General features: G+C 38.7%; 1 protein-coding gene across 2 annotated transcripts in view; it reads left to right on the top strand.

Moving 5' to 3' along the window:
- The window catches only part of LOC107593364 (sterile alpha motif domain-containing protein 11-like), a 66,387-nt gene that overhangs the window by 13,245 nt on the left and 32,584 nt on the right, over window positions 1-20,558 (top strand). For both annotated transcript variants that reach the window (XM_016283045.1, XM_016283046.1), the window contains exons 3-4: window positions 5,639-5,811; window positions 17,596-17,705. In XM_016283045.1, the coding sequence (XP_016138531.1) occupies window positions 5,639-5,811; window positions 17,596-17,705 (283 nt within the window). The remainder of the gene's footprint in view (window positions 1-5,638; window positions 5,812-17,595; window positions 17,706-20,558) is intronic.

Here is a 20,558-nt window from a genome sequence, read left to right as displayed (position 1 = left end):
GGATGGGAAGCACACCGCCCTTCAGCTCTCTCTTACTTACCATATAACTTACTCCATAACTGTTGTAGCACTGGCAACAAAATAAAACAGTGTAGTTTTAAAAACTTTTATAATTTGGTTTCGTGAAAGGAAGTTTTTTTGCCAGTGTTTGCCAACTGCATACATGAAAAAAGTTGATTAGATCCCATCACGTGGATGTAACTGAACTCTGTGGCAAATTTGTGGCAAGAAGGAGTGTGCACAAAGTATATATAATTTCCTTCTCTGAATTAACGAATGTGCCAATAGATTTACGTGGGCACATTAAACCCCGCCACACCAACCCACATGCCCCCACCCCCAGCTTGTGCCAAGTCTGCCCAGTGTCCCGCCTCCACATTTACGCTGCCTATTTGCGGCACACACACAGACACACACACACACACACACACACACACACACACACACACACACACACACACACACACACAGAAGTTAGAGCAGACAGACGTGTGACTCATTAGGCATTCGTCCCCCGGGGACAGTGCTGGGGGAGCGGGCCACAGCTGCAGGAATGTCATGAGATGCTACTGCTGTGTGCAGATGTGTGTGTGTGTGTGTGTGTGTGTGTATGTGTGTGTGTACCTTAGCAGAAGGCCAGCACACCTTTCAGAAAATACAGCGCCAAGAAAACGTCTCTCGGCTTTTCCATATCATCCTTACTGTCTGAGCCAACAATAAAAAATGTGAGGATGCCTTCAGAACTCAGAAGTAGAATGAAACACATTATACGGCAGATGATACACCGGATAGATCCGGTCCCGCTTGCTGATTAGTCACTACAGCGTTCTAGTTTAAAATGCACGATGGGGTAACAGCTATGACGTGAAACACCTGTTCACCATATCACTGCTCATCACCTTAGAGACCAACTATTAAACTTAGTATACTGGAAAGGGACTGTGTTTTCTAGTGTTCATAAAGTTGGAGAAGAAAATAATGTTTAATGAAAAGTTGTGCCTTTTAATATTTTTATTATTTAGTAATTTTACAATTGGCTCTCGAACCTTATTGCGGTCACATTTAGACTTTGAGCGTGTGAAATTGGATGCAAATAGGATCTGATGTCATGCTCTTCGCTGTTTTTAATTATAAAAAAGTAATATTACATTCTAATTGTGTAAATCATTACCATTTATTAATGTTCCCAACAACACTTGAATTCAGCCAGGAGGTTCGTCTGTGGCATTTACAGTAGATCCTCTTTTGGTCATGCATCTTCTTGTCATATAAATTTGCAGACCAGAGCTCGCCAAACTTTAACTTTTGTATGCAGTGGAACACAAAATTTCTTCGCATGAACTTGTGTTTCCTGTCTCCCATATTCAAATGCATAAGTGAATGGCGCTCAAAATCTAGTTTGACTGGGGCTACAGTGTAGTAAGTTTTTCAGGAAGAAGCTAAACTGCCGTTCAAAAGTTTAGGGTCGGTAAGTTTGTTTATTCACTTATTTGATCAAAAATACAGTAAAAAAAACAGTAATACTGTAATATTATTACAATGTAAAATAATTGTTTTCTATTTAATATATTTCGAAATGTAATTTATTCATGTTATGGCAAAGCTTGATTTATCATTGAGTACTTCAGTCTTCAGTGTCACAGAAGTTTTCAGAAATCATTTTAAAATGCTGATTTGCTACTCAAGAAACATTTATTGTTATTATTATTTTCATCAATGTTGAAAACAGTTGTGCTACTTAATATTTTTTGTGAAAAACATGACACATTCTTTTTTTCAAGAATCTTGATGAAAAGAAAATTCAAAAGAACAGCATTTCGCATGAACTTGTGTTTCCTGTCTCCCATATTCAAATGCATATGAATGAAAGTGAATGGCGCTCAAAATCTAGTTTGACTGGGGCTACAGTGTAGTAAGTTTTTCAGGAAGAAGCTAAACTGCCGTTCAAAAGTTTAGGGTCGGTAAGTTTGTTTATTCACTTATTTGATCAAAAATACAGTAAAAAAACAGTAATACTGTAATATTATTACAATGTAAAATAATTGTTTTCTATTTAATATATTTCGAAATGTAATTTATTCATGTTATGGCAAAGCTTGATTTATCATTGAGTACTTCAGTCTTCAGTGTCACAGAAGTTTTCAGAAATCATTTTAAAATGCTGATTTGCTACTCAAGAAACATTTATTGTTATTATTATTTTCATCAATGTTGAAAACAGTTGTGCTACTTAATATTTTTTGTGAAAAACATGACACATTCTTTTTTTCAAGAATCTTGATGAAAAGAAAATTCAAAAGAACAGCATTTTTCTTTTTTGAATAGAAATCTTTTGTAATCGTAACTGTCATTTTAAATCTTACTGACTTCAAACTTTTGCACAGTAACATATATATTCTTCATCTTCAAACTAAGGTCACAGTGTGTGTCTTTTTTATATTTGCTTGTTACAGACCAATATAACTTTGAGCAAAGTTTTCTCCTGGCTTGTTATGGCTTATCTAAGGGTAGCTTAGCTGTGCTGTAATTTTGCTGTTTTCTTGCTCCCTCTTGTGAGGTCTTTTCCATGAGGAGACTGTGAGAACATCACTCATAAGTTCGAGGTGTCTCAGCTCATGAGTTTTATGGGACTTAAGACAGAAACCCCAACCAAGCTGATTACTCACTTCGGGTTTACATGTGTGATTTTATATTTGTGTGTGTGTGTGTGTGTGTGTTTGTACAAATGTATTTATAGCGCATCTCATTAAAGGGCAGACATTATGTGTGGGCGGACTTATTCATAGAAATGCTGCTTAGAGGAAATTCATATTCAATATTTTTCCATGCCTGAGTGACAGAGTGTGTGTGATGGTGTGAATGTGTGTGTATGTACATGTAGGCGGGAATTGAAGCCCAGGTTTTTTTATGTTTTTGTTTTGAAGCACCCTCCCTGACTCCCTCTGTGCGGAAGTGTTACCGGAAATAGTGCGCAGCCACCCCCGGTTCTGCGTCAGTTACGCCGAATAAAGCGAGGAGGCTGAACGGGGGCTTTCCGGGAGGACGTTGAGAAGGGTGGGGTTGGAGAGGAGGAATGGGGGCAGGGAAGTGTATGTGTGTGTGGAGGCCTGTCTCCGCTGAGGCCATGTGGGTAACAGGCACCTCTCAATGCTAACTTTATCAGATAAAGCATCACTAGTGCCGGCGCACTTCATAGGTGGCTTCCAGTGGCTGTTAACAGCTCCAAAACGCACTTGCCGCACGAACATAATGTCACGAAAAAAGAAGCGTTTGTTTGTGTGTTCACGGTTTTGTATTGATATCATTTTGCATGAGTTTATACAAGATTAGTCTAGGTTTAAATAACTTGGACATTTAAATAAATCTGTTACTTGATGCTGTGCTCAAACTAAATACTCAAAACTAAAACTAAACACATTTTTAATCAAACTAAACACATTTTCTATATTGAAATAGGAGATAAATAGACAAAAATATGCTTCCTCTGCAAAGAAAAAGAAAAAAAACACAGTCGCTCTGGGAAAAAAAATGTGTTCAGCCTGCCCATCCTCAGGGATGTTTTCATCTTTTTTGGCTTTTTTCCCTTCTCCTTTTAATGTATGCCACTTGAGAGAATCCAGAGGGGCTGCACCTGTTTGCCTCTTGGCGAGTCTCTCCACCTCCTGCCCCGGCCTGCCACTCACGCCTCGGCTCCTGTGGGATGCTCTGCATATGTGTATGCGCGCGTGCGAGCTTTGGGTGTGGAGTAAGGATAGCTGCAGGGCTCGGCAAAGTTTGACAGAGACCGAGATGCAAGCATGCGCACGCACACACACACACGCACACACACCACCCATTCACACAAACAGACTTTTCAGTTGAAGTTTTTCAAAGCTGTATCCATTCCTCTGGATCTCTGAACCCTACTATAGGGGAGATCGGGGTAAGATGTGCCGCTTTTTAATGTTCTGCTGTGAACTGAGTCTATCTATAAGTATCTATAAGATATAGCCAGAGAAATAAGACCTCTAAAAAAATTGGGGATCCAGTGGCACAAATTGCCTCACATTAGGGGTAAAGCTGTGTCATGTCAAGGAAAATATTGAATTCATTGGGGAGTTTCAATATGACTGTAAATCTTAAAAAAAAAAAAATTCTAGAAAACAAAATTATGCACAAAATAATTTTTAGAAATCAGACAGGAATTTTCAACATTTTGTAGTCATGTTCATAATTGTATTTCATAATGCATTTGGATGCACAACATACCCCCACTATTAATTGAGTCAATGACACAGTTTGCATTTTGGGAAAAGTGCTTAATTTAGGCTAATATTTAAAATAAAATTGACATGGTTTTTATAATTTGAGTCACACACAATAAGTAAATGTATGGTTACATGTAAACATGTAAACGTATATTTGGGCATCTATAAATGTGCTTTTATTTAAGTTTCCAGAGCTTTTCCCATGTGTATCTCTCAGTCACAAGCAGCACGACTGGTGCTGAATAAATATATGGTCACATGGCAAAAATTGTGTACATTTTCTTATTTTATGTTTATGATGCGACAGCGTACCCCTCTTTTCCATACTGTTTTTGCAATCTGTTTCGTCTCTTTTTTTCCACTTTTTTTCCCTTCACTTTCTTAATCTTCTCTTTTTCCCTTCAAATCCTCTCTTTCTCCCTCTCTGCTCTCTGCTCACTCATGGATAGAGATAGAAGCACAGAAATCTGCACTGACCCCTTCAGGTCACATTAAAGGTCGCCCAACTTCACACACTAAACCCTGAGGGCCTCTCATCCCCTTCATCCTTCGCTGTCTTTAGATGTCTGATGCGGATAGAGGGAAAGAGGAAGAGAAGGAATCACTATCACGTCTCGTTCACTCATCCATCCTCCTTCACTGGTCTCGTGGATCAATGGTCTTTCCCTCTGCATGGCTCTCTCTGACTGAGTTTTGCTGTTATTTAGGGAGTTCAGCGTGTTGTGTATTTCCTTCTTTCTGTCATTACTTCCTCATGATTTGTGACCTATGATTCATCATTTGAGATTCATTATTCAAATGAGGCTGATCTGAGCAATGAGGCTAATCTGTGTAGGTCATATGACAGCAGGAGAAACTAGAATGACAATTTGCTGGAATTTAGTGTAAAAACAGGGATTTTCAGTCCTTTTGAAACCATGGATCCCGGGTTCCTTAAATGTGAGGACATACCTTGATTTAGAATTTTATAATTTAGGATTAACTGGTAGTAATGTAAAAATAATAATAAAATAAAATAAATAGTCTATTTATTTATGTTTTTTTTTTTTGGTGTATTTATTTATTGACATTTTTGCACTATTAACTTTTGCAGAGTATAGTGTATCTGTTGGGTAAGTTATGAATTCACATTGCTTTAAGTCTGTGTATGTACCGAAAATTCTAGCCTTTCATGAATCAAATTACATGAATGCAAATGCGAAAACACATAATGAATATGACTGTAATCCATTCAGAATGTGTTTTATCAGCCTAAAGAGAACGGAAACCTCAACCAGCGTGTGACAGATCGGGAACATTAGCCATTTCTCTGTACCGCAGCTCAAGCCAGTAAAATCAGAGAAGGCTGTTCCCAGAGTCTCAGTCTGTCTGTCCCCTCTGTGCTCCTGCAGAACCGTGGGCGACTGGCAGAGAAACGCGCCATCCCCTTGCCGCCAACACGGGTGCCCAAAAAGGAGCTGGCCTCCGTTTTCAGCAGTGACGACAGTGAGGGCAGCGAGCGGGCCAGCGGAGATCATGCAGACATCAAGCAGGAAGAGCTGCATTACACTATCATGAGAAAGAGGTGAGAATTTGTTGTGTTTGTGTATATATGTGTGAGTGTGTGGGTGGGCAAAAAGTTGAGTGCCAATCCCAGTGCCAGGGATTGATACATCAACCATAATCTGCCGGAAAGGGGCTAGCCATATCAAACATCTGTATAGCACCAAAGAGATTTTAACACCCCTTAGGTCTTTACCCTCATAGCCCCTTATTTTGACACACACGTACCCTCTAACACACACAAATACACTCATTTACTTTTCTGGCAGACGCTACAGACACACACAGGATGTGCCAACAAAATACCCATGCTTGTGAGCCCACAGGATACACACACAGAAATAAACACGAGGCCTTCTTATGAACCAAAAAGTGACATTGTCGATGAGGTATTTGCAGTCATGGCAACTTTCTTGATGCCGTAGATCTCAGAACGTTTTGAGTGGCCACCTGATTCGTTTCCTTTGTGTTAAAGTTAAATTAACACCTTTCATATTTCAGCATGTACCTTAACTGTATACACAATTCTATTTTGGTTGTAGCTCTTGTTAAAGACTGTGGAAAGCAAGATAGTACTTGGTCACCATAGGCTAAAGGGCCGTTCACATCAAGGATGATAACTATGAAGTTTTAATAATCGTTTTAATTCTACAAGAATAGGGAAGTCCACCCTACAGCTATAATGCTAACAACACACCTAAACAATAGCATTCAGAATGATTTTTTTTCCAGCTGGTGAATGATAAAAACATTGATAGCCAATCTATGGCTGCACTATGGTGGGACCATTTCAGTAGCTGAAAGTACCATATAAAAATCGTTGAGTATCATGGTATATCAAAGTACTTTTTTGTTAGTGCTTTAAATGGCCATTTAAGTTTATTTTTATATTCATAAGTTGCATGCATTTAAAAAAAGCATGGACGAAATCTTTCAAAACCTAGTGAACTACTTAAGCAATTACTCAGCTCACTCTAAACACAAATATTGGTTATCACCTTTTAATTACACTAAGCATTTTTGTTTATAATTTTTAGTATTTTTTAATAAAGTCAACACAATGCATTCTGTGATTGTGATCTCTGTGAAGTATATATTCAGCGCAGCCTTAGAATTTGGCCTAAGTGAGACAGCATATTTAAGTTTCCCATTATTGGGAACAGTCTTAATATATGCTATCCACAAAAAATAAAACCCATCCAATGATGTGTTACAAGTTCCACATCTCCATCTCCAATCAGTGCGAGGGAAACGAAGGAATTCAGTGTTCATTAAATCTTCATGAGCTGTGTTTGGCCTCCCTCCTCTCTGGCACACAAGCCTGAAGAAGCTTATGAGCCTGCGGTCAGTGCAGCAGTGAGCTAAGAACAGTGGCTGAAGCGAACGGTTTTTCCGCCAGCGTTTTCGCTCTGCCTAAATGCATCACAGGTGATAACTAGCCAGCAGATGTCAGCCCTGGCAGGTGAGTCTGGGGAACCACATTTTTGTCAAGACCATCTCCGCTTCTACTAAAGAACTTGTTGAAAAGCCCGGCCTTGAGGTTCTGATCTATTATTAAGTATTCTTTAATCACTAGAGCATGCCTTTCAAAGCTAGCTGTTGCTTTGAGACTTCAGGTTTTCTGTCTTCCGAGGGTCTTTAGGTGATTTTTCACTCAAGTTTTTTGAATTGAAGTGTCAGCAGTAGTTTCGGTGGTGTTTGCAGTGAGAGTTTGTGTTGGCGGTGTCTGCATGCGCTGCTGTGGATAGTTGAATCTCCAGGAAGCTTCAGTGCTTCTAATGAGAAGAGTAAGAGAAGACAATATTCTCTTTTCTCATTAGCCATTTGGCTCTTGCTAAAAATGTCTCGGTTAGCCCTAGCTCCTGTCAGGCTTTTTTAGAGCAACCGCCAATGCGTCTAGCGATAATTTTACTTATTTAGTTGCCTTTCTGTTTAACACCTCTTTTGCCATGAAGATGTGCCATAATAGCTGTAGCTGTGCAGTTATACACTTTTTTTCCCTGCAGTAAATGGCGAATGAATTCCAATGGTTGAGTCATTTGAGTATAAGAGGCTTGGGTTTATGCCCACTGGTGTTAAGCGGTAAATTTGGGTCATTACACAGCACTGTTGGGATATCATTCTCAAGGCAGCCTATACGTACATATGAGGTCGTGCCCTCATCCAGCATAGGCAGGTCATAGCTGGATCAGTCCATTTTCTTGAGCCTTACAGCCTAACACAGGATGCTAGCTAGCTGTCATACTCATAAAAATCATCACTGGCTAAAACGGAGTGATGTGAGGGTGCTTTTGCTGTGCTGTGCAGTGTGCACTGAAAACACCAGATGTGTTCACAAGCACAACTTAAATATGATTATGTTGTTGAATAAAGAAGGGCTCCGAGTTCTTACCTTGGAGCGGATCAGCCCTGAATGCCCAGGTACAAACCTAAGCCCTCATCTGCACGACTTTCTTGGTCACTTCCTTCACTCAACCACCGATCCGCTAGCAACCACTTACCCTGTGACACCAAGGACGGCACAGGAACCAGAACCGGCAAGCTAAACTTATTACAGTGATCTCCCCCCAACACTTCAGACGCCCGCGCGTGAAGATGCTAATGAATTTAAAGAACACTTATGACTGATATCTAGGGCTTTTACCCTGTTAAAGGCGGCGGACTTCAAGGAGCCACGTCTCTCCTCTGTTCCGGGGCCGCTCACCTCACCCATACTTTACTCAGATGAGGATCTGACCGAAAGAGATAATGGGATGTTCAATCTATGAAATTAAATTTCCATTGAGCTGGACTGGGTAAGTGAGTTGTGGAGGGGTCTTAACAAATTGGATTTAGTCAATGGATGGTGAAGTATGGGGAATTCTTTTTTGCGTTTGATCGTATTTATGCCTCATCATTGCAGTTTATATTAGTGTTGTGGTAGAGTGTGCATAGCATTTCTTCAGTCCAAATGTATCTGCTAATATGTACTATATACAGTGGGGTTCCAAAAGCATGAGACCGCTTCTGTTTAACGTTTTTCGAATTTAATGCAAATTATATTATCAGCTTAACATTAAAGTTGCCATTAAATGAACTTCCGAATGTCTCAGTACTTGTTTTTCTCTTTTGTTTTAATGGGAACTTTAGCTGCATGATCGATGTTTGTTTAAAACCTGATGATCATATTGTCCAGCATGATTTGAGATGATCCAAAGAGCTTCTTGCGCATCAATGGAAGCACGAATATCTGACCATTTGTACAAAGATATACTTAAATAGGGAAGAATCTGATATTTTTATTATTCATTTTTTGTTATGTTTCTTTTGTTTTACAGTTTTTTTTAAATCCTAAAATTTTGTTTAGTTTATTTCCAGGTTTAAAAAAGATTTTGAATCCCAGATTTTCAGATTTTTATTGAATCTCAGACTTTTGAACCCCAATGTACTTTAACATCATGCCCAAAAATATAAAAAAACGAAATAAGTGCAATTTTAGATGCGGGCCTGACAAATATATGTTTGCGCAATAGTGCGCGTTTAGTTTTCAGGGGATTTCCAGCCACTGCCGTGAAAAAAGCCGATACACTTTGACACCTTAAAGAAGACTCCCTATATCTTTTAACCAGATTAATGTTAATGGTCAGCAGGTTTATAGGTGATTAGTTCTCAGTCCTACTGTATCCTGCAAGCATACAGACCTTTCTTTTTTAGAAAACAAGCTGCGCTTAGGCTGAAGCGTAGTGCTTGGCTTGGTCTTTTATATTCCTTTTATCTTAGTGATTTCACATGTGGAGGTTGAGGGTCTTCAGGTCATGGTGCACTAGAATGAGTCTAAATACCATTCTGAATAACAGAATAACAAGTTTGGTTTTATAATCTGTAAGTAAAATCGGCTGATAAAGACAACGACATGCGCCAACTGGCCTCTTATCTGAAAACGTTCACTTTTGCCTTCTGCTTTAGCAATAAAATTTGCAAGTATGAGATGTTTGTCATAGTATTAGTCTTCAAGGTCATGCCAATCATTTCCTGAAGCCTACCTGTGCACAGTCAGGTGTGTCAACACCAGGGCTTTGAGAATTGCTGACTGCTTGTCTGGGTCATTACTGAGTAACCATCATGGATTATATAAGATAGTATACTTACCCAGAGGACAACCTGCTAAGAAAAGCCTCCAAAAAAGATCGCCCATCCCATATCATCTATTATGTTATTGCTAATGTAACGATAAAGCCAATTTAGTCTATTGTGTAAAACTACGTGCCATTTAATTGTTGATTTACTTGGGATACTCTCACGATTTTTGTTGATTTTTCTTATTTACAACCGATGGAAAAAACTACAGAAACTTAAGTGGATTAGATGAAGTAGGGGAGGAGGAGGCAGGTTGATTCCAGAATGGTGGACCCTCCCCTTGAGCACGAGGGACAGGGAAAGGAAATAAATCAGACAACTGTTGCACCTGTCTGGATAGAAATACTGTCTGTCTTCCCCCGGGTTTCTGCGGCCTCTTCAGAGAAGGGCCTGACCTGTCTGTGTTTAGCATTAGAAGCGTTTGTCCAGCAAGGCGTGCCGTCCTCTTCTCTGGTGGCTGTCTGGACCTGAATGTAAGCACTCGGCTAGCCAGAAGTGGAAATCAGCTGGTCCAAACCTCAGGACCGAAGCCAACCCAAACCAGCGTCTTTAGCTCACTGTGACTGGCCAGGCTCTTAAAATGCTGGTATGTACAGTCAAGGGCATTGTCATCTGATGGTTAAACTGTTTTTTTTAAATTATAGCAATATTGTTGAGTGCCTCAACAATGGGTATTTTTGAAAATTGTACTCTGATAAACAACAGACAAATAATAGACCCATATGTTATACATTTATGGGAATGTCTAGTAGCCTGGTTGTGAATCATTTTCTTTTAAAGGTTTTTTGCACTTGCAAAGACATTCGGAAAATGATGAACAGCCGCTTGCATGAAATGGTCTAGGTTAAGGATGCCTTAACTTTTTTTGCGTAAGGACTGTTTTTGTTTGGCTGGTTTTGGTACGGTTACACAGGTTTAATAGAATCGTCCATATTCAAGCATCTGTGTGGTCTCAGGAAGAATTGATGTGTACTCAAAAGTTTACTTCAAGTTCAAATGATGTGACCATGTGCGCCATTCATTCATTTTTGTTTTGCTAAAGCATTTCTCTGTGCAGTTCTGGAGCGTTGCACGACACACTGCTGGGAAGGGGACGTGATGCTGTAGAATTCCTGGAAAGAACCTTCTCTTAAGGCAATAATTAGTGGTTGGGTTCCAGTTCTGGAACTTTTAGAATGTCTAGGGCTCTTCCCAAGGAATGGCTATAGGCTTACCTTTCTACAGTTTACTATTTACAGGAAAACGAGCCCTGTTTTTGAAAAGTGGACAAATGAATTCTGCTATGTTCGCTACAACAGTTTTGTTGATTTATACCCACACTTTCTAAATTCATAGGGCTGCAATTAAGGCCAAATCATGCATCACTAAATGCGTCTTTTTTAAACATTATTTTTGAATGTGTATTTTTAACTTTAACTGGTATATTTCAAAACATTTTACCATAGCGATGCTATATTTAAAAAAAATCTACTTTAACTCATCAATTAATGTAATCATAGAATAATTTGTCATTTCCCTCAGGTTTCAAATTGTTTTGTTCTGAAATATATTTTGTACTTTCATTTAGTGTATTTATATCAGACTTGGTGTGAACCGTCTGTAGCTTTTGTTTGCAGTTTCGTTATTTCTGCGAAGATTTTCAGTCATCCAAGTGATTGGATGGGATATAAAACGATAAAATAGCTTTGAATGTAACTGTAGACCACTTGTTCATGTAAAATCAGTCCGTATTGTGCTGTAAATAACTTTGGTATAAGCATTTGCTAAAAAGTAAACGTATCGCATTGAACACGCATCTCAACTCCCTGCACTTCCCTTGCCTGTCAAGCAACGTAAAAAGTTATATCAGTGAAGATGTTTTAATCAGGTGTTGTTTTCCTGTTAGCATCTCCTTTGATTGGTTTTGCTTCAACCACACGAGTTAATCAGTGTCATGAATGTCACATCTACAGAGGGGCGAGAGGGCAGCTAAATGTCTTTAAACAGACGTTGCACCACATCACACAGCTCTCAGGCTTTTTACGCTGTTCGCCTTTTCTAATTATCCAACACCGCAACGTTCAATGTGGCAAAATAATATTTTGTTTCACTTCTACTTTTCTGGGTTCCTGCATGCTTATCGACCTCCCATCAGCTTTTATAAAGCAGGAACAACAGGAAAGCTCATGAGAACGCACTGCGCTCTCATTTATTTATGTATCTATTTCAATATTTATTTATTGCTCTCCTTGATAGCTGAGGCCTGGCTGCTCAGTCTGAATGTGAGCAGAATAACAACAGAGAAAAAAAAAACAGAAATATTATGATTTTGCTGCTCTAGCATTGCATTTTTACTGGTTTTACTGGACAGTATGTAAGTGGACCTGCGATCTGTGTTCAGAATGATTGTTTAGTAAAAGTAATGGTGAAATTCTCAATTTTGTACCATGTTTGGCCTTTTTTTTACAGTGCCAGTTCATAGTGCAAAACGTCTGTCACTTTCTGTAAAAAGGAGGCATCCTCTCCACATGCCTTCCCACTTTCAGCTTGGCACCGCTTTGTGTGTGTGTGTGTGTGTGTGTGTCAGGGTGAGACTATCAGCGCTGTGTTCAGTAATGGTGTAAGCCCTGGCGTCAGAATGCCCAGTCTGCCAGCTCTCTGTGTGACCTCTATATCTGGCGCCAGCTCTCGTCTCCCGTGTCACTGCAGGGGCACTTGCACTGGCACTATTTCACTCCCCGACGCTCCCGCTGCCATGAGGAACACCACGTCTGTCCAATGGCCTTCCGAGTGCCTTAAAGTCAAGTCAGTTCATAAATACCTGCCATTTAGCGGATGCTTTTCAATCAGTCATATTTGAATTTTGCTGAAACTTTTCAGTTGCAGTTAGAATGAATGGGGACTAGAATTTTCAAGCTTAAAAATGTTGATAAATTTATCATAAAAATAAATAGTCTGTATGACTTGCTACTTAATAAACATATGTCTGTATACCCGATTAGTGAACAAATTTTTCTTTGGAGTTGCATCTGTTCGATTAATCAGTTCGGTTCACAAAACCCTTTTGAACGATTCATTCAATGATCCTATTTGAGTTGAGTTGACTTGAGTTCAGCTTATTGAATCAGTGATTCAGTTGTGGAGGTTCTTGAGCAGAGCTCACTGGAGGGGAATATTATCAGGGAATAATTCTAATTTTTTTGGCGAACTATTCCTTTAAATCCCTTTTACAGCTACCTATAGCAGGACTTTATCCCTTTAGCAGTACTTGAATAACAGTTCAGAGTCAAACAGAGCTCTGTGCAGGTGTGCAGCTGGTTTTCTCCACATTCAACCACAAAACCTACTCCTAGGCCTAGTGCTCCTGTATCAGACGTACGTCAAGAACAGATGGAAGTGCTTTCAGCTCTGCATGTGTGTGCTGTGGTGAGGAAATGTGTCTGCTACCAGCAACAACACAGTTGATGCAAAAACCCATATCTTTCTGGCATCGGAAAGATGTTTTGCTGTTCGTTGCAGTGTCACAGATTTTCATTTCGTTGTAAAGCACTGACTCTGAAGCTGCATTGAATGCCTCTGATTCATTTTTTGGCACCTTCCATATATGGTATTTAGGGGAAAAAAAAGGCTACCATAACTCCAAGTGTAACTCAATAGACAAGTATGTCCATCAAGCCACAGGGGTTGAGCGACGTTTCCAAAACTTTATATCATGGTAATGGGGATATATTTTACAGTATTTTTTTTATATAAACTATTAACAAATATTTATATTTTATATTAAAAATATTACATTTGCTAGAAATTTAGTCAAAAGGTTTTTATACATTAAATAAACATGTAGAATAGTAATGCCTGTTTTTGACATTTTTGTGAATTAAATACTTTTACAACATAAAAGTATTTATTATATAAAATGTGATTAAAAGAACCAAGCTCACTACACATTAGTTAAATTCTATATTAATGCAGCAAGTCACAGCATTGCTTTGCAACCGTAAACTAAATAGGCGTGGCTGTTATGTCAAAACCTTCTGTAAATTGTGTCACAGACATACTGCGGTATAAACAGTATATTTTCGTTTGACACATTTCTTTGGTTAGATTCTATATATTATTATACTGACCAGCCCTAACAATTTTTTCCTCCTCAATTTTAATATGATATCTGCTAATAGGTCAGAACATTCATTTTTAAAAAATGCAAAGATGTTACAAAATGATACAATATATTGTTGCAGAATTATAGTGTGCTTATTTGCCAAGTGTTTAGTAGATCATTTTATTGTTAATACTGTAAATACTGTAAATCATATATATATACAGTGTGTGTAAAATATACTATAGGTTATTAAAATATATAACTTTTCCTAGTTTAAAATCATTTTCACATAGGATTTTTTTTGTCAAAATATATTCTTGGTATTAAATGTTATTTTCAAGCCTTTTATAACTAGTCACTATTGAGTCATCATGTCCCAGTTTGTTGCATGTGTGTGTTTTTTTTTGGTCATGCCCGGCACATGTCCTCTTACATTGGGTCATATCTGGGGCAAAGTGTCTGTGCAGTTGACGGGGAGGTGTAAGAGGTATTGACCAGTTTAGATGGAGATTATGCTGATCGTCTTCACTGCGTGATAAGCTGCAGCTCATGTCCTAAGCGGCGTTGTCAGGTCCGCCCTGTGCTCCCCTGTGTGGGATCGCTGACTCAGGCAGCCAGGTCTTAGCTCCAACCCTGACGCAGATTATGACCTTGGCTGCCAGTCGTAGGAGGCCTCACCGGGACAGCCCAGAAAAAGTGTGCTAATTAACCTGCTAACAATGTCCTTGCTTAGTGCGCTCACTGCAGAGTCTCTCTCCGAGGATAATAGCCTTCCTTAGCTGCCAGAGCGGGAGCTGGAAGATGGAGCTTTTGTTTGGACTGATGCCCTGTTAAGGGGATGGATGGGGAAACTTGGATGACCTATAGAGAACGGCAGTGTTGTTTCCTAGATAAAGGTTAAATAGACCTTTGCGCTGTGCAGAGTAGCATAGTTTCATGCAAGTTTTTAATATTTTATAGGGCTGTTGCCAAATTAGAATTGACAAACGTCAAATTCTGAATAATATTTGAATCTAAATGCTGTTTAAAAATAGTTTTCTACTAGAGCTTGAGCTGTATAAGTTGTTTGTATAGTGCAGCTTATATAAATGTAGCATATTCTGTGAAATCACTTTGCATACTTTGCTGGGAATTAATGTTTCTTTTATTGATTTATTTCAGTCTCATTTATCTTTGTATTTATCTGGGAGTTTGCCAGCCTCAAATGAAATATGAGTTTTCTGATCATAGATTTTTATTCTTGTAAATGTAGTGAATGACTGTGCTTTCGCTGCATTGTGTGTATTCATTATCTGTATTAGTAAAAATGTATTTTATTTATATATATATATATATATATATATATATATATATATATATATATATGTGTGTGTGTGTGTGTGTGTGTGTGTGCGCGCGTGTGTGTATTTATAATATTTATATATAAATGTATAAAAGTAGTATTTTTAAATTAAACATTTAAAATATTTTACTAAATTATGATTTTACATATAATTTAGGAGTTATTTGTAATAATTATTTGACAAACATACTTTTTTTCATAATTTCTAATAATTTGCATTTAACAGTGCTCATGCTCATTTAACTCAATTACAGTATTATCAGTATTGTTATGCATATGTTATGTATAAGTATTGTTCATTTGATCTTGTCATACAGTCGATCAGTGGCATTTCTGTCGAAATGACAAGTGAATTTGCAGCCTAGTCCGGTCATGGAGAATAAATTCCTGTATGTGCTGTGTTGCTTGTAGCTCAACTGAAAGCGTGGCGGGCTGACATTACTGAAGCCCAGCCTGTAATCTACAGACTGTAAAACTAGCATTTCGACTGCCACAAACAGCAGGGCCACGGGTCCACCACAGAAACACAGCGGATTGCGAGACTATGCTGTGACAGTCCATAAAAATGTCCCTCAGAACTCTCTCGACATTAGTGCGCCCCAAAGACCACCAGGCTCTGAGAGATATGCATCTGATATTTGCTAAATGCTAATCGGGAATTTGAAATCATTATGCATTATAATGCGATCAGAGCTGTAATCAGATTGCATTAAAATACTTCCATGACACACTTCTTCTATCAGTCTCTATAGAGACAACATGGCCCAAGCAGGACTTACATGGGTTAATGAAGGATGTGTGAGAAAAGGATGAGAGGGGGAAGGAGGGAGGAACGGAGGTTGAGGGAACGGCCTTGTCCAGTTCTAATCTGTAAACCCTTCAGTTGGCCTTGGAAGAGACGACCTGGGAGAAGAAGACAAGTGTGCGGCATGGATTCCGGTCCTGGGCTGGGATCGTTTTATCAGTCTGCGAAGAGCTTTAACCCTCTTTCTTCAAGTTTCATGTGTATATGATTCATGTGTAAACATTATTAAAAAAGGGTAATACAATATTTAAATATATAAAATGATTTAAAGAGTGAAAATGATTCATGTGTAAACATAATTATAAAAGCTAATAAAATTTTATAAAATTATATATATATATTTGACCTCAATATTAGTAAGATGATTCTTTGTGGGATCAGTTTTGTTCTGACAAAAACATATACAATAAAATCATTCCGCATAGACAAATGTCAAATGTGACCTTATACAGTGTGGATACCTGGGGTCATTGTAATATTTTTATAAAATTATGTAATATTTTTCATAGACAAAGTTTGAAACATTTTATCAAGATGAAACTGTTACCATAAGATAACTAAGGGCCTCAGGGTTTTCAAGCTAAAGATTAATTGGTTTCTTCATCTGTCCAAAACAGCTGACATGATTGGTTCTCTGGTTGCAGTTACAAGCTTGCATATAAGGCCTTTTTGACACCAGAACATAAATACTTCCTTAAATATCACCGGAATTGCATACAAATTTTATCATCCATTCTAATTTCGAAATCCACACGCTCATGTTGAATGGTAAACCAGCCGCTTTTATTCGCCACTTATCGGGTTCCTTTATGAAATGGCAGATCTCTAGAGATTACTCTCACCCCCTTCGCACGCCTCATGCATCTCCAGAGTCCTGAACGATTTCAGCAGAGCGATCATAAAAACCATAATCACCTGGTTTTAAGCTCATAAACTGCTTATGAGTTGAATGTGTTGATTAGAACATCTTAAGGTTGAAGATGAGACTGGATGAAACTCAAAATTGCTTGGCGCAGGAATCTGTCAGCGCTCATTATACGCTTAAAATCCAAAAGACAATGAATGCAGATGCGAGGCAAAAGAGCCAAAGGCAGAGAGCGTTTCAGCTTCAAGGGACAAAACTGGAGTGCACCAGGTCGGCCGTGTTTGATTCAGTTGAGGTTGTTTGTGGTGAAATTACGTTGGGTTTACTTTTTGTGTACTTTATGCATCATTCGCCTTATAACTGGTAAGTTTGATCATTTCAGTTTAATTGGACAGAATTGTTAGTTTTTATTTTAACTTTTTTGTAAGGATTTTTTTTTAATCCTGATATGCTCAATGCGTGAGTGTGTTTCTTTGTGTAATGAATCTGTGATTAGGAATCCCTAGAGATACTTACCCTCCCTCTTTCCCTTTCTCTCACTTCTTCTTGCTATATCTCTCACTCTTTCTTTCCCTTTCTTTGCTTTCCTTTTTTCAGTCGTGACAGTGACCTCTCAACGATCATCTCCAACCTGCACCACACCCGACAGCACGGCATGCCCGAGGGCCAGCCCTGCTCCGACCTCAGCCTCGCCTCCGCACACTCAGGTAGGACACACCTAGAGACAGCACACCTGAGACACATTCACACATAATCAGAGATGAATGCTCTGTTATGTTATTATCCATGTGTTTATGGATATGAGGTGAAAACATACTTATAGAGCAAAAGAAAACACATGGACATGCATAGGAAGTGGTCTGGGGGAAAGTAGCCAAAAATGCTTTTATGATTATGATACACACTTGTCAAATCTGTGAAATGTGCAGAGGCTGACCTATAGTCTTGAATTATTGTTATAATTGCTTCTGTGGTTTTCTCTGTCTATAATATTCTGTTTTATTGCCATCATACTCTGTTTTTACAGGGGTTATCCTTTGATTGATGTAGAACAATTTCACTGACTGTGTGCTAGTATTTTAGTTTGGTTTAATTTGCATGATTGAGGGCTGTAAGCTCATTACTCGCTCCATTGTGGCCATATTCATTCCATTACTTAATGCTCTTGTCTTCGCCTCTCTTAGCACATACCTTAAACCACTGTTAAAGCTACTCTCAGTAAATAGGTTTATTTGTCATTAATCTCAGACCAAGCAGAAGGACTACAGGACATGATGTCTGTTAATCTCATTGGTTCTCTGGACCACATGGTCACCCACAGGTTGAGTAATTTTGACCTGGTTTTACAGTTACGTTTGAATGTTTTTTGAAGATTTATGTTGCATTTCAATATTTAAAAAAATATGTATGTATGTTAGGGCTTGGCGATATGGTAAAAAAAACAACAAGTCATGTTTGACCGATTCTCGATTGTTTTCGATTTTTAACAAGTCAACTTGAAAATGTAACTACAACATGATTCAACTAACTTTTTATTTATTAACCCTCTAGTTAAAGAAATTTCTGTTCCAAGTGCACCACACATGTTGTCAACATGATGTAAATGTTAAACAAATCACTTGTTAAATATCTTTGCAAAAAAGAAACATGAACTACAATTACATTTTGTATAAACTGGTCTTATACATATTATATGTTCAGAAATAATACAAGGAAAATGCTTCTAAAACAAATCTCAAAAGTCAAGGTAATTCAAATTCAAAAGGACTGAGTGTCTAATTCTAATGTTTGGTAATATCTATTTTGGTAATATTGGTAATCTATTCAAAATCGCGATTCCTCGATTTATAAAAAAAAATAAAATTGTGGCAAAACATTAAATTCGAATGAATCGCCCAGCCGTAATGTATGTATGTATGTATTTAGTACTATTTTTTTTATTATTTTAATACCTTTTTGCAATATTTTTTTTATTTTATTTTTAATAGTTTATACTTTTATTTAAATTTTCTTTTTAAGTAATACTTTTTCGTAAGTCTGAACCACCCACAGGTTGAGTATTTTTGACCTGACCTAAGATTTATGTTGCTTTTTAATGATATATTTATATATTTTAAATGTTATTTAATTTTATTTAAACTATACATTTTCAAGTCTGCAAATGACTATTACTGTCACTAATTGCTTAAATTTAGACAGCTTTAGACTTCATTTTTTTGTGCACTAAATAAGTAGTTATTTATTTTTAGTTAAAATTAATTTTAGCTTTCTAGGTTGTAGTGAATACTGCACAGTCAAGTCATACTATGGAGGATCCTTTGGGTTTCTGGTAAAATGGCCATATGTGAATATATGTGTTTAAATCCTATTACAGTAGCACTGGCCCAGCATAATGAAGTCTTAAGCTACCGTCTGAGTCCTCTATATCTCTCTGATTGTATGGCTCCAAATATGGATCAAATCACCTTTACTGGGCACTAGGTTTATACCAGACTAGAGATCTAAGGGTTGGGTTCAAAACCAGACCAGTACAATTTCCCATTACCTGAATGGAAGATGCTCAGTTAATCGTAATCTTAGTTGGAGAAGACACAAAGGAATAAGAGCGGAAGCCAACTGCAGCACGGCTGATGACCAAAATCTGTCAGTTTGAGCGTTTAAAAGAGGTTTAACAGGTGCTGTAAGCAGCTAGACTCATGTCCGTAAACAAGTCCAATCCGATCACGCAACGCGTCTAATTCTGTCTGCCAGTGAAATTAGAGAGCCTCCGTACCTGGGCCAGGTTAGGGGTCGAATGGATAGAACAGGCCCATTTGGAAGTGTGTTTTTCGCATGATCAGAGTGATACACATTTATTAAATTTTGCATTTGACCACATGACATTGCAAAATAAAGCATGTTGGATGCAGCAGTATGTTAAAGGTTGACCTTACATAAGCTTAAATCAACCAGACGCAAGTGTTCATTTTTCCATGTTCCGCTGCAAGACTCCGACAGCTTTTTTTGTTCCGTCACACATTCTCTTTTACTTCCTTTCAAGTCTGACTTCTTCTGTGGGTATGTGGTTGAGCGAGAGAGAGAAGAAAAGGTTGGAAAAGTGCAGAACAAATGAATGAGCAGAGCGCCATTTGGTATCAAGGGAGGGTGGACTGCAGTGTGGAGTCGTGAGACAGGAGGAGAAAGAGGAAACCGACTGCCGCGCAGGGGTTGCTTTGCACCGGAGAGGCCCGTTAATTAAATCTGAGGGACAGACATGAGAGCTGACCCAGGCGTCAGCCGCAGCCAGTCAGCGACGGAGGAGAGGCGTCGCTCCCGTTCCCGCTCCCCCTCCCTCCCTCCCTCCCTCCCTCCGTCCGGCCGGCCAGCCTGCTGGCCCCAGCGAGGGATGGGGGGAGGGCAGGGCGCCGGCAGATCGTCTGGCTCTCTGTGTAGACTCCTAAACGTGGCTTTGCGGTCAGACCAGAGACTCTTAATAGGCATATAAGGTGTTTTTGCTTTTTTTCCCTCCCTCCCTGCCGCTCTCATGCTTTCCTAAAGGCAGACAGGAGCATCTGCGTGAA

The sequence above is a fragment of the Sinocyclocheilus grahami genome, unplaced genomic scaffold (genome assembly GCF_001515645.1).
Source record: "Sinocyclocheilus grahami isolate Dianchi unplaced genomic scaffold, SAMN03320097.WGS_v1.1 scaffold170.1, whole genome shotgun sequence".
Taxonomy (NCBI): Eukaryota; Metazoa; Chordata; class Actinopteri; order Cypriniformes; family Cyprinidae; genus Sinocyclocheilus; species Sinocyclocheilus grahami.
Note: the sequence above shows the minus strand (reverse complement) of the source record. Positions and strands in the feature narration are given on the sequence as shown.